Genomic DNA, 12,944 nt, shown 5'->3' on the forward strand with positions numbered 1-12,944 from the left:
TCTTCTTTCCCTTCTAAACATGTGAGAATTTAGTTCTCATTTATTTTCTCTTATCAAAGGACAGATGTTATGACAACTTAAAGGAGGATTGGCAGGAAGGCATTAATGTACAGCAACAGAGTGCTGCTGGATAAGGAACCCTTGAGTAAAGCTAGCTTTTAATTTGGGCTGGTCTCCCTTTAAACAAATGCACCTGCATAAAGTTGGTGTGAGCCTGGCACTGTGGGGGCAACCTATGTCCTTTGTAGGACTGGCACAGGAAAAGCAGATAAAGAACTCTGTAGAGAAAACCGTTTGTCATTTATTAGATTTCCCCCCCAGGTCTCAGAATGATTAATATTACTGAGAAATATGTCCCTGATTCTTTAGCTATCTAGTTATAAATATATTAAAATAATGTGTTACATTTTTATTAAGACTAAAGGGGTATTTTCAGTCACCTAAGAAAGCAAAGCAGGCTGCAGTACATGCTAGTTATAAGAATGAAACAGGCCTTAGTTGCCTGGCAAAACTTTGCACCTTGTAGATTGTTCTTGTAACTAAATATCTGGAAATGTTCCAGTTTGCTATTGAAGAAAATCTTAATTAGAGAGCTAGGACTCTCCAAATTGTCTGCTAACAGGCTATACTTGGATAGTGGGTGTGTTCCCCAAGAACTTGTTTTTAATTTCTTTTATTTGCAACTTAGGGAGTGGGAAGGGAAAGGAGCCACAGAGGTGAAATGCTTTGCTGAAGCACAGCCTACTGACAAAATGTGTATATCATGGGTGCTGGCCTTTTAGGGGAGTCAGAGACCAGCCTATTTGTGGCAGGTTCTGCTAAGAACCAAGAACCAACCCACAGCCACCTGAGTTAATTATCTAAGTGGTTGGGTGGCAATTAAGTAGCTTAATGGACACCTGGGCCTTATAGGAGAGTTGAGAGAGATCAATTTGCCAGTTGGAACCACAGGGAATGAATAGGCTTCTGTGGAAAGTCCTAGTCAGAGTCTTCAGGGGAAAGCATAGTCCGGGGAAAGCATAGTCCAGGCAAATCAGCCCAGAGTGAAGAAAGACTTTCAAAGGTACCTTAGTATTGTATGTGATATTTCTGTCCTTTCTTGTCTCATCCTAATCTCTAGATTCTCACTAGACTTTTCTCTCAGATTACACCATACTGTTGTGGTGTTCACTTTTGGTCAAAGCTCTTTAATGTGTATGGTTCTGAATCTATTACTGTACCTTTTTCTTTGAAGTTCCAGTCTTTTCTCAGGTTTCCCCCTTTTCCACACATTTGTGGTCACAGCTCTACTCCCAGTCTCAGTCCCACATTACGTATTAAACAAAAGTAAAATAACACCTTTAATTTCTCAGCTATTTCTCTCTGGTAGAGAAAGTCTCTGTAAATAACAAAAAGGAACACTGCATACTATAAACTGTGTGCATTTTTTTTAACACTAATTTTAACCAACTTCCAGTTTCAGAGTGATCCTATCCCCCTGGAAAAAAAACAAAACAAAAACCCAACAAGCATACTTTACAGAGCTTAAACCATAGCAAAAGAATCATTGTAACTCTTCTGGAAAAACAAATAGTATTTAGAAAGAGGATTTTTAAAGAGACTCATGCAGGCAACCCCTAATCCCTGTGGTGAGAGTCTTAAAGTTGCTGGGACTGTGCATGGGCCTGTATGCATCTCATTGAACAACTGCATTAATCTGTATGCAACAGTCGTAGTGATTTAATTGAATAGTTAGGATTTCATAAGGAACTACTGGGCAAAGAGTGTCTCTTATTTTGAAGGAATTTGTGTTTTCTTTTAACTGGCATCTCAGTCCTCATACTCCTGAGTCCACCAGGAGTTTCTTTAAGAAATTGAAGATTATGGCTATATACAAATAATTCTTGTAGTCTGAAATATTTTCAGGATAATATGTGGAAAATATTAGAGTACAGTCACTGTTCCAGGTAGTTGGCAGACTGCACTGGATTGAGGGAAAAAATGAAAATGTTACTTTGGTTAATAATTGTGAAAGATTTAAAAAAAAATCTTCTGATCTGCCATTCCTTAGCTTGGTGGTCTTCAGCCTACCAAATATAGGCCCTGATTTACAAATTGCCACTGCCTCTGTATGGGCCAGAAAACACTTTCTGTCCGTCAAAACCAGAGTTTTAGGCTTGTAGTACCCTTGCAATTCACTGTGCTCTTATCTTAATCCAGTACGTGCTTTTTTGCTTTACTGTTCACAGTGATCATAGTCAGTACTATGTTCATGGTCTTGTACTTGAGAATTTAATGTTTTGGAAGTTATTTGTAAGAGTGGCCTATGTTCCCCTTTTTCCTATCCTATTCTATTCTATATAGGTTCTCAAACCATGTTTATCACTGTGGCTTCTGACTGCCTTCCATGGTGTATTAAGCAACATGACAAACATCTGTCATGTGTTCATTCTTGCATCCTCTCCCCAGAAGGAGAATTGCATGCAGTATTTGATTCTGAATTGTGTGTATGTGTATATATATTGAGAGAGAGAGAATATAGATAAACTTCACACATTGCTAAATCTTTGTTAGAGAAGGCAAATCAAAGAAATGCACCTTACACTTAGATCAAAAGATGGTGAGGTTTGTCATGGCCCTTAGTTCCTGTGGGCAATCTTGGTAGTGGTATGAGTATATGTAGTGAAGGATAGGTAGATTTGGGTGTAGTTTGCATATTGCTGGAACTTGAGCCCATGTCGTCTGACCAGTTCACATAGTGGCTGTATGTAGACCTGGGCAACCAACCAATTGTTCAGTTTGGTGGCCCAAATCTGTGTGTGTGTGTTTAGTTTGTCTGAAAAACTTTACCAGCTTCAGCTGCCTCAAGATGTTGAATAGGACTGGAGAGAAAATTGATCCTTATTGGAATTCCACAAGTGGGAGGTCTAGTATGTCAGGTGCCGTTTCCCATCACTGCTTCCAGAAGGATTCAAACAGTTTTACTGGCTTACCCTAGATCCATGCTGCCTCTCTCAGGTGTCCTATGGCTGACAGTGTCAAATGCTACAGAAAGGTCTAGGAAGATGAGAATGGATGTCTGCCACTGACAGCAGGAGATTATTCATCAGTGCCACTAATGTGGTTTGAGTTACATGTCCAGCCCTAAATCCAGATTATACTAGATTTAGGATATTGGTTTCAATTACATAAGCCTGATGTTGACTTTTGTCTAGCTTTTTCTGTGAGCTTGCTCAGGAAAGAAAATCCCTTCCGAAAACAAACTTTTTGTTTTGTTTTTATCATTATTCTTACCTCTGATGTCCTCAGTAATCTATGATTATACTCAAACACACACACAAAGTAGCATGACATAGAACCAAAATACTTTCCCTGAATCCTTGTATATAACACTTTCCTGAGAGTAGGTGTCTTTCCCCTTTTTCTGCTGTTTTCCCTCAACTTCCTCTCTCCATAGTTTGTAGTCCCTTTGCATTATGTTAATCTTCTAACTTAAAATCCCCCTTATAGTCTTATGTCTATATATGGCCATGAAGAACTATGGTGCTATATAAACAATATTTCTATTTGCATTTAGTTATATAAGATTGATCACAGCAATCAAGAGGTAGAGAGGAGGGATTCTTAACCACTTTGCTTCAAATGAGTTGGGTGATTTGAAGATTGAGTTATTTCAAATGTCAAGAACTTAATTTTTCTTTTGGGATACCTTAAACAAATTTTATCTTTTTTCTTTCTCTTCCCCCCCCCCACCCTTGGCCACCTAGCTCTTCTGTTGCTGTGATGTATTAAAGAAATTATGCAGGCTAATTAAGATAGATATATATATCCTCCATATGTTAATAGAATGAAAAATGCCTGTAAGTGGTGGTGTGATTCTAAGGAAGATATAGGATTGTAGAATCCTGAATGCAAACAAAATATGATTATCAAATAAAATGCAAGATGTATGTGCTAATATAAACTAGTGAATAAAAAATGTTAAATTTCCATATATATAAATTTCTGGATTAATTCAGAGCCCCTGCTCGTTTTGCCAGGAATAGTATTGTATATGCATTTTAAAGCTGGAATCCACATGTGCAAAATTGAAAGGGCATTTGTTCCTGTTTTTTTGTTTGTTTGTTTTGTATTAGTTCATGGATTCAAGGGTAAAACAATATGAATTTTTTCATAGAAGTGCAGATCTTCAGAGCTGAAGGAGACCAATTTCTTGTCTAGTCTTTCTGAAATATACAAATCGCACTGTGTTGTGGTGCCAGCCCACAATGTGGTTCTGACATTCCCCGGGGTACAATCTGGACTGTTGAACACTGTGTCCCCTCAAATCTCTGAAATGGGGTGCCTTTTACACTGCTTTTCTGTAAGAACATCAACTACTAGCCTATTCAGACACTGCCTCTGACTTGTAAAATAGTTGAGTGATTTTGCATGAATGGTCTGCCAACCATTGATGAACGTACATACAGGGCAACACCACAAAATTCTCAGTCCCAGGCTTGTCCCCCTGAAATGGGCATCTGAGACTTCCCAGAAGTGTACTGGAAAATGCAAGCTCATAGGAACTCCATCATTTCATCAAAGGAAAATGAAATGCACTAGCCTTGTTATACCAAATGGAGTTCCCCACATACTTCAGTTCAAAGATCAGATAAAACAATACTGTAAGTTTAACTACAGAAAGAAAGGAAAGATTTCAAGAGACTAAAAGTAATGAGGCATAAAAGTCAGGATTGGTTACAAAAGTAACAAAGATAAATGCTTGACAAGTGTTGAAGTGACCTTAAAAGCAAAGGATTTTTCTCACCATAAGCTTACAGCAGTCTGTACTGGCTGAAAAGCCTCCTAGCTAGGAATCTTCCCCTGCCCCAGTTCAGTTCTTTAAGAGTTGATGATGACCACTTTCATCTCGCTCATGACAAGTGTTTTTCTTCCCTCTTTATAATTCAGTTTCTTGTGCTAGAAACATTCTTGCTTAGTCATGGTGCAAACTGTCTCTTGTGGGTGTCATTATGATGAAATGTAAATTTCTTTTTCATGCCTCTCCTCTGCCAGAGAATGGCCACTTAACTAAGTGATAGCCCACCTGACTTTGTTGATATCTGTCTTTGTATCTGAAAAACAGGTTTGGTCCTGCCATTCTAACTTTGGAACATGTTATAGCAGTGTTATACGGTAGAATCTTATAACTTTTTACATATGTTGCCACACACATTTTACCAGGGCAATAATATTCAGCAGATTATGAGTTTTCAAATGATACTTCACACGGCATACTTTGTACAATATTTATCATAGTCTTTTAAAAGTAGTGACCATAATGGCACAGACTGTCACAGTGGCATGCTAAAACAATACCTAAAAGCTCACAAGAGCCAGGCACAGGTATAAATCAGATTAAAAAGCACATGACTGATTATCTGTTGCCCTGCACCTTGTGTAACCATTTACAGCAGTGCAGAGTGAGTGAGTGTTGCCATTCAAATTAGATCTACTAGTATAATCAACTGCCCAAGCTGCAAGGCCACAGAGAATCTGGCCCAAGGATTTTAGAGATTAGTTTAAACTGTCATCTCAAGATTATTTTATATACAAATGAGCTCTACTTAATTCCATTCACTTTTTTAGAATTATCAAAGGTAACGTAAGTGGTACCTTTAATGGCTGGCACAGTAACTTTAATCAGGAAAAAGAATGCTGCCAAATGGGGTGGTTTAAAATGATTCAATGTTTAAAATCTTGCTCAGATAGAAGTCAATGGGAGTTTTGCCACTGTCTGCAACAGAGCCTGATTTCACTTTAAGTATGTACATACCATGATACTAAAGTTCACATCTTCCTGTGATGCCCAAACCAACATCATACCTGATTCAGTATGAATGTTGTGTTGTATCAGTATAAGGACACCTTGAAATATGTGTAAGCATCTTGTTAAGCAACGATAAGAATTTCAAAGTTACAACTGAGGGTATGTCTACGCTACCCACCGGATCGGCAGGTAGCAATCAGATTATTGGGGATCGATATATCGCGTCTCATCTAGACGCGATATATCGATCCCCAAGCGCACTCCTGTCGACTCCGGAATTCCACCAGGGCGAGTGGCAGTAGCAGAGTCGACAGGGGGAGCCGTGGCTGTCGATCCCACACCGTGAGGATGGGAGGTAAGTCGAAATAAGATACTCCGACTTCAGCTACGCTATTCCCGTAGCTGAAGTTGCGTATCTTACATTGACCCTGCCCCCTAGTGTAGACCAGGCTTTAGACTCACCGTAACACTATTACGGAGTTAATCTTGTTTTATTCAGCAGCAGTCAGGCTGAACTTTAAGTAACAGCCAATCGACCCTTTTGCATGTGGCTGCTTTTGCAACGTTTCATCTTTTATGGCAGAGTGAATCTGATGTTCTCTGTTTTGTCAATATAAAATTGCTCTTAGTTAACTAAAGGTATGATGTTTAAATCTATTTAGTTAAACTGGTGCAACTTTGTGGATGGGCACTCTTAAATCAGTTTAAACCTGGCTTATATTTAGTTTACTATAAAATTACAAGACAAGCTAAGCAGTAAAAGATGTTTTAAAATTGATGTCCACATGAGTTTTCACTTGTTTAGCTCACAGTTTAATTAAATTGTTACAATTTTTTTCTGTAAACTGTCTGATTAGGGAAAAAATGATTATCACATGTGATGTGCACTCCTCGGGCAGCATGTATTCCAGAGATGTGGAAAAATGAGTACCTTCACTCAGAAATTCATGTTTTCTCTAAGCTCTGCATGTTTCCGTTTGCACATTGGAAAAAATAACCCCAACTATACATACAACATGATGGGGGCTAATTTAGCTACAACGAGTCAGGAAAAAGATCTTGGAGTTATCGTGGATAGTTCTCTGAAGATGTCCACGCAGTGTGCAGAGGCGGTCAAAAAAGCAAACAGGATGTTAGGAATCATTAAAAAGGGGATAGAGAATAAGACTGAGAATATATTATTGCCCTTATATAAATCCATGGTACGCCCACATCTCGAATACTGTGTACAGATGTGGTCTCCTCACCTCAAAAAAGATATTCTAGCACTAGAAAAGGTTCAGAAAAGAGCAACTAAAATGATTAGGGGTTTAGAGAGGGTCCCATATGAGGAAAGATTAAAGAGGCTAGGACTCTTCAGTTTGGAAAAGAGAAGACTAAGGGGGGACATGATAGAGGTATATAAAATCATGAGTGATGTTGAGAAAGTGGATAAGGAAAAGTTATTTACTTATTCCCATAATACAAGAACTAGGGGTCACCAAATGAAATTAATAGGCAGCAGGTTTAAAACAAATAAAAGGAAGTTCTTCTTCACGCAGCGCACAGTCAACTTGTGGAACTCCTTACCTGAGGAGGTTGTGAAGGCTAGGACTATAACAATGTTTAAAAGGGGACTGGATAAATTCATGGTGTCTAAGTCCATAAATGGCTATTAGCCAGGATGGGTAAGAATGGTGTCCCTAGCCTCTGTTCGTCAGAGGATGGAGATGGATGGCAGGAGAGAGATCACTTGATCGTTGCCTTTTAGGTTCACTCCCTCAGGGGCACCTGGCATTGGCCACTGTCGGTAGACAGATACTGGGCTAGATGGACCTTTGGTCTGACCCGGTACGGCCTTTCTTATGTTCTTATGTTATGTTCTTATAAAACATGTAAGAACAAATCTTGCCAGTTTCAGTAACAAATCTGGAGATGTTTGGTTACCTTATCTGTTACCTCTTTGTTCCTGCTGTCCTTCACATTCACTGGCTCCTTTCTCCAGGTGAAAAAAATTTTAGACCCTTATCTCACAAGTTTCCTACCACTAAATAATGCTTTTTCCTCTAATTCATTTTTACTAAATTCACATGCATCAGCATAAACTCCCATAAACAATACATACCAGTAATATCAATTGTACAAGTCATTTTACAGAGGTGTAGCATGTAGAATTTTCTGTTGTAGCTGAAATTTTTAAAAATATTTTAACTGATAATATTTCTTTTCCAAGTTAATTGTTTGTTAAAGAAAATGTGATATCTTACAGATAAATTGAGTCCAGACTGAAGCATGGCAGGGGAAGATTTATAAAATAGCACCTGATATGTTTTTACAGAATTACTGTAGAACTTTTAAGGCTTTAGTTAATTAGTATGTTTATTAAATTGAATGTTACTTACATTTCTTACTCCCCAAATTTGAGGCAGATTCATGTTGGAGGAGACAATGCATGCTAAATGCTTCAAATCTAAAAATTACTCTTCAGTGGATATTTCTTGATGAGGAGTACAGAATGAAACAATATGTGGATAATTGGACAAGTTATAAATGTCCAGTTTGGATATTTAGTCCTTTATCCTAGACGATATTTAATACTGGTTGGAAACATAGTAGAATAGAGACTACATTGATTTAAAAACAAAAACCTTCCTTTAAGACAGCATGACCCAATGTTAGGCATTGCTTAATAGAAGTTACTGTTAAGGTCACTAGTAATGAATGTGGCTAGGAAATACATAAGTGTTCTCAGCTTGAAAACCTATCAGACTGAGTGTTGTCCTTTGGGAAGCTCTCAGAATTGTCATTACAGTGAAATAACAGTGGGAGGCCTGGATATCTGTCCCTCTGATCAGAGTAGAACATGATTAGCAATTCATAATTAATCTACTTAAACTCACTCATGAAAACAAAACCTGTACAGTACTGCTTAAATTGACATGTTCTGTCTCTGTATTTGTGTGTGTGTATTTCTTAAGTATACCTTTTTATATTCCAGTAGAAGGTACTGTTCAGTACCTGGAGGACACACTTAGCTCTCATTCATGCACCCCATTGATTTACCTACCTTTGTACTTATCCTATTAAGTAAGAAAAAAAACTCATTTCAAATAAACTCTCTCCCTGGATGATCCCCATGCACTGGACTTTTAGTTGTTGTAGTTGTGAATATATTGAATACACAGCAAAGAAGACAGGTCAAAACTGGTCACTTTAACAAAGTCAGACTTCCCTGCTCCTTTTATACAATGGCGTCAATTATAACTCATTTATTTATGAGACCCCATTTGTTATCACTTTATGCCAAAGGATAAGAGAATTGGTGCTTATTTGGGTCAGGAAAAGCATTTGCTTTGAATAAATAAGTTCAGCCATTGATGAAATTCTGTCTCCTAATGCAGGTCAAAGATGTAATGAAAAACATCATGGCTGGGTTGCAACAGACAAACAGTGAAAAGATCTTACTGAGCTGGGTCCGCCAGTCAACTCGCAATTACCCGCAGGTCAATGTTATCAATTTCACCACTAGCTGGTCTGATGGATTGGCTTTCAACGCACTCATCCACAGTCACAGGTAGGAAAACCAGAGTGTATCATTTTAGCAAATAGATTAAAGTTGATTGCAAAACATTGGTTTTAAAACAATGGCTTATTTTGTGCAGGTTTAAACTGTTGTTGCATTAAAGGTAAACCTTCAAAATGAATGACACTTTATGTATCAGGAAATGGGGCTATCAGAAGCTACTGTCTGCTTGTCTACATGTGTACTGTCAACTCTGCTGAAATTAACCCCTTGTAATCATATTGCACACAACAGTCGGGCAAACTCTGTATAAACCACTCATGAAATTTTTATTACAGGCAGCTCCACATTCTTCATAGTAAGTTTGGTTTCCCTCCCTTCCCCACCCAGTCTCCCCGCTACTCTTCCCCTTATACTGCAGTCACTATGCTTGGTAAATTTTGGGAAAAGTTGAACTTTTCAGTGGTGACCGACAGCCATTGCAGTGTAAATCAATGATCTGCTACTCAGTTAACTTATCCTTGTAAGACGAGCAAAAACATGAGCAAACTTGAGCTCATCTTTCTACCATTCCATTTAGCAAAGTCAAGTGTGAACTTCAAAATCTAAACAGAGCCATTTAAAAAATGTACTTAATGAAACCTTTACACTGTTCCATATAATACGTTCTGTACATTGTATAGACATGATAGAGTGTGGTGTAAAGATAGTTTGGCTATTTTCTTGAGATCATCTTTAGAACTCGTTTGTGCCTTTGCCATCCATAAACAATGTGGCCAGCTCAGATTCATACCAACAAACCTTTACACTGGCCCCACTGGGTATTCTGTGCACGCGCGTACTCTCTCGCGTGCACGTATTATTGTATTTTAAAATCATTAGTTAGCCGTCATACAGTACCAGGGGATACTCTTGGATGAACGTTACTACAAGAAGGCTACATAATTATTTGAGGGCAGGAAATAATGTTTTGTACTCCTAAAACACCAGCTATCTCAGGATCTCCAAGAAATTAATACTGAAGCTTACTTAAGTTTCGCAACTCCCCTGTATTGTGATCCCCGTTTCACAGATAGGGAAATGAGTATACCAAGATAAATGCTTATCCAATATTAAACATGAAGTTATGGAACAAGGATTTGCATCTCTAGCCTCCCACCACACCATGTTTTAGGAAGTTAGTTACTTTTGTTTTTTACGTTTACATGCTGTAGTTTGCAATATAATTGTGATACTTGCCTGTCCTGTAAAATTGAACTTTACTGAACTGCAAATGATTCTACACACCCAGTGGTCCACATGCCCACTGCAGAAGCACATGGACTTTTGTCCCAGTCTATGGCTGGAACAAGCAGCTGTAGTGAATGGGCAGACAGGCTGTGTGGTAGTACAGCACTCTGGCCCTAGCTGGGGGGTGGGGCGTGACCAGTAATGTCACTTCACCAGGCTCCTTCAGCATAGAGCTGAAGTGGTTGGGCTCTATATAGATGGAGTGAATTTTGAGGTGAAATAAACTTCACCATCATAAAGCCCATACACAACATCTTTTGATTGTGCTAGTTCCAGATATCAGCAAGTCATTTAGCTCTAAAGTGAAGATAGGTAACTATTCTACCCCCCCCTCCCCCCGCCAAACTTAATAAAAAAAATGCTTTTTGGAGGACTGGATTTCTCTCACCAGCTCTTGAACACTGGGAGGACAGGGAAAATGAGACAGACACATTAAGTTGCTACAGTTATATTTGGAGAGGAGTCGGGGTCTAGAACTCAGGTTCTTTGGCCACTAGACCGTGTTGCTTCTGTAACAAATTCTTGATGTGATTGTTTGTTTGTTTTATTTTAAAGCTAAATTGTAGGTTGCTTTAAAAGTGGTAAGAACTGGAAGAAAATTTAATGTTGAAATGGTGCTCTGTCTGTCATCGGGACAGGAGGGGTGAGTTGTCATGCCACCATTAATAGCCAACTCTGTGCTATTGCATAATAGCAGCAGGTGTTAGCTGACAGCTTTGTTAGACACTGTTTTTAATTATACACCTAGTAGCATCAGCACAGTATGACTTGACTTGTTGTTTAGGTACTTGAGGTAGGCAATAGTGAACCTTGGGCCTTGTTTGTGAGAAGTTAGCACCATCTAGCAACCAACACAATCCAACATTAATCTGACTGCACTGCAGCAGAAGTGTAGGCACAATCATCATTGCCATAAGTCTGCGGACCTGATGTGTTTTCCTTTGTTTGCCTTTTGTTTTGAAATAAAACTACAAATCTTTAAACAGGCAAATGTGAAAAAATAGCAGAGAAGCAGCAGAGGAAAATCTGGAAGTCCTGGCAATGAGAAGAACTTGTTTTAGAAGATTTTTTTCCCTCCTATTTCTATTATAAAACTAAAGAGAGTGTTGCTACAAACTTCTTTCTAGGGGGAAATGCACCAACAGTAGGCTCATCATCTATGCCTGCCTTTGACACTGGCTTTAGACAAACTGTTCTTTCTAGCCATTTTATCTCTAAATGTCGTCTTTCTGGTCGTCACTTATGGTCACTCTCAGCCGATCCTTTGCTCTGTTGCTTTCATGTCATATGTGATTTCAATCTTACTGGCTTAAATACAGGAATGAAACTGTCCAGTAGACATCAAAACCCCCCACCTTATTGAGAGTCTAATTTTAGTCCCACTGAAGACACTGGCAAAACTGTCTGTCTATCTCAAGTACTTATATAGACCAAATTACCTTGGTATCTGAGCACTTCACAATTTTTTTTTAATGTATTTATGCCCAAAATACCCATGTGGTATAGGGAAATTCCATTATTCCTATTTTACAGATCAGGGACTTGGGCAGAGTATGATGAAGTTATTAGATATACATCACACAGGAAGTCTGTGGCAGTGGGTCGATTTCAGTGACACAGGATTAGGCCCTCACGCTAAGTTAAAGAAACACAACTGTTAAGGTCTGCAGAAGGTAACTAGTGTCCAGTAAATACAACGTGATATTGCTGTCTCACACACAACTAGATCTTCACATTATGGAGACAAATAATTCCATGTTATGGAATTTTTTTTCTTCAAAGAAAAAAAAATGAGTATTACAGAAATACTGGTCCTGATCCTCCTCTGCATTACTTAAAGTTTACAGTGCTGTAAACTGTTTATATTAATTTCAGTAGAGGCATACTGGCATAAAACAGGGATAACACACAGGTGAATCTGTTCCATGGTCACATTACATTTGTTGTTTCCTGACTTCTGAATATTTGAACTTGCAGGATGTATAGGCATTATGTACAGTTGTTCATGCAAGGACTTATGTGCTTTTTAAATTGTATGCATTGTGAATAGCCCCACTGAAGTTCAGTGATGGTACTTACCGTGTGTAAAGTTAAGCACGTGTATACAGCTTTGCAGGATCAGGATTTGTATGTAATATTTTTTTAGTGTGTAAATAACAATATTATTGTTTCCAACGTCTTATTCACTCTTCAAATCCTCTTTATTCAGTGAAAGAAACAGGTGATTAATGCAAGTACTCTGAGCATGGTTTTGACAGCTTTTACCATGTAGAAACAACAGAGGTGGAGGTGGCAAGGATGTTCTGGAAGTTGAATACCAGAGTATAACTGAGGTTCATCACATGCTACAGCTGTAGTTGCCAA

The 12,944-nt window shown here is 38.5% G+C and overlaps 1 protein-coding gene across 13 annotated transcripts in view; it reads left to right on the forward strand.

Moving 5' to 3' along the window:
* Positions 1 to 12,944, forward strand: part of DMD (dystrophin) — a 2,044,659-nt gene that overhangs the window by 579,270 nt on the left and 1,452,445 nt on the right. For 12 of the 13 annotated variants that reach the window (XM_044996713.1, XM_044997415.1, XM_045002732.1 and 9 more), the window contains one exon: positions 9,169 to 9,341. In XM_044996713.1, coding sequence (XP_044852648.1) covers positions 9,169 to 9,341 — 173 coding nt within the window. Of the gene's footprint in view, positions 1 to 928; positions 1,064 to 9,168; positions 9,342 to 12,944 lie in introns of those variants that run through there. The other variant, XM_045001241.1, reaches the window with a different exon arrangement.

This window comes from Mauremys mutica, chromosome 1 (genome assembly GCF_020497125.1).
Source record: "Mauremys mutica isolate MM-2020 ecotype Southern chromosome 1, ASM2049712v1, whole genome shotgun sequence".
NCBI classification, from domain to species: Eukaryota; Metazoa; Chordata; order Testudines; family Geoemydidae; genus Mauremys; species Mauremys mutica.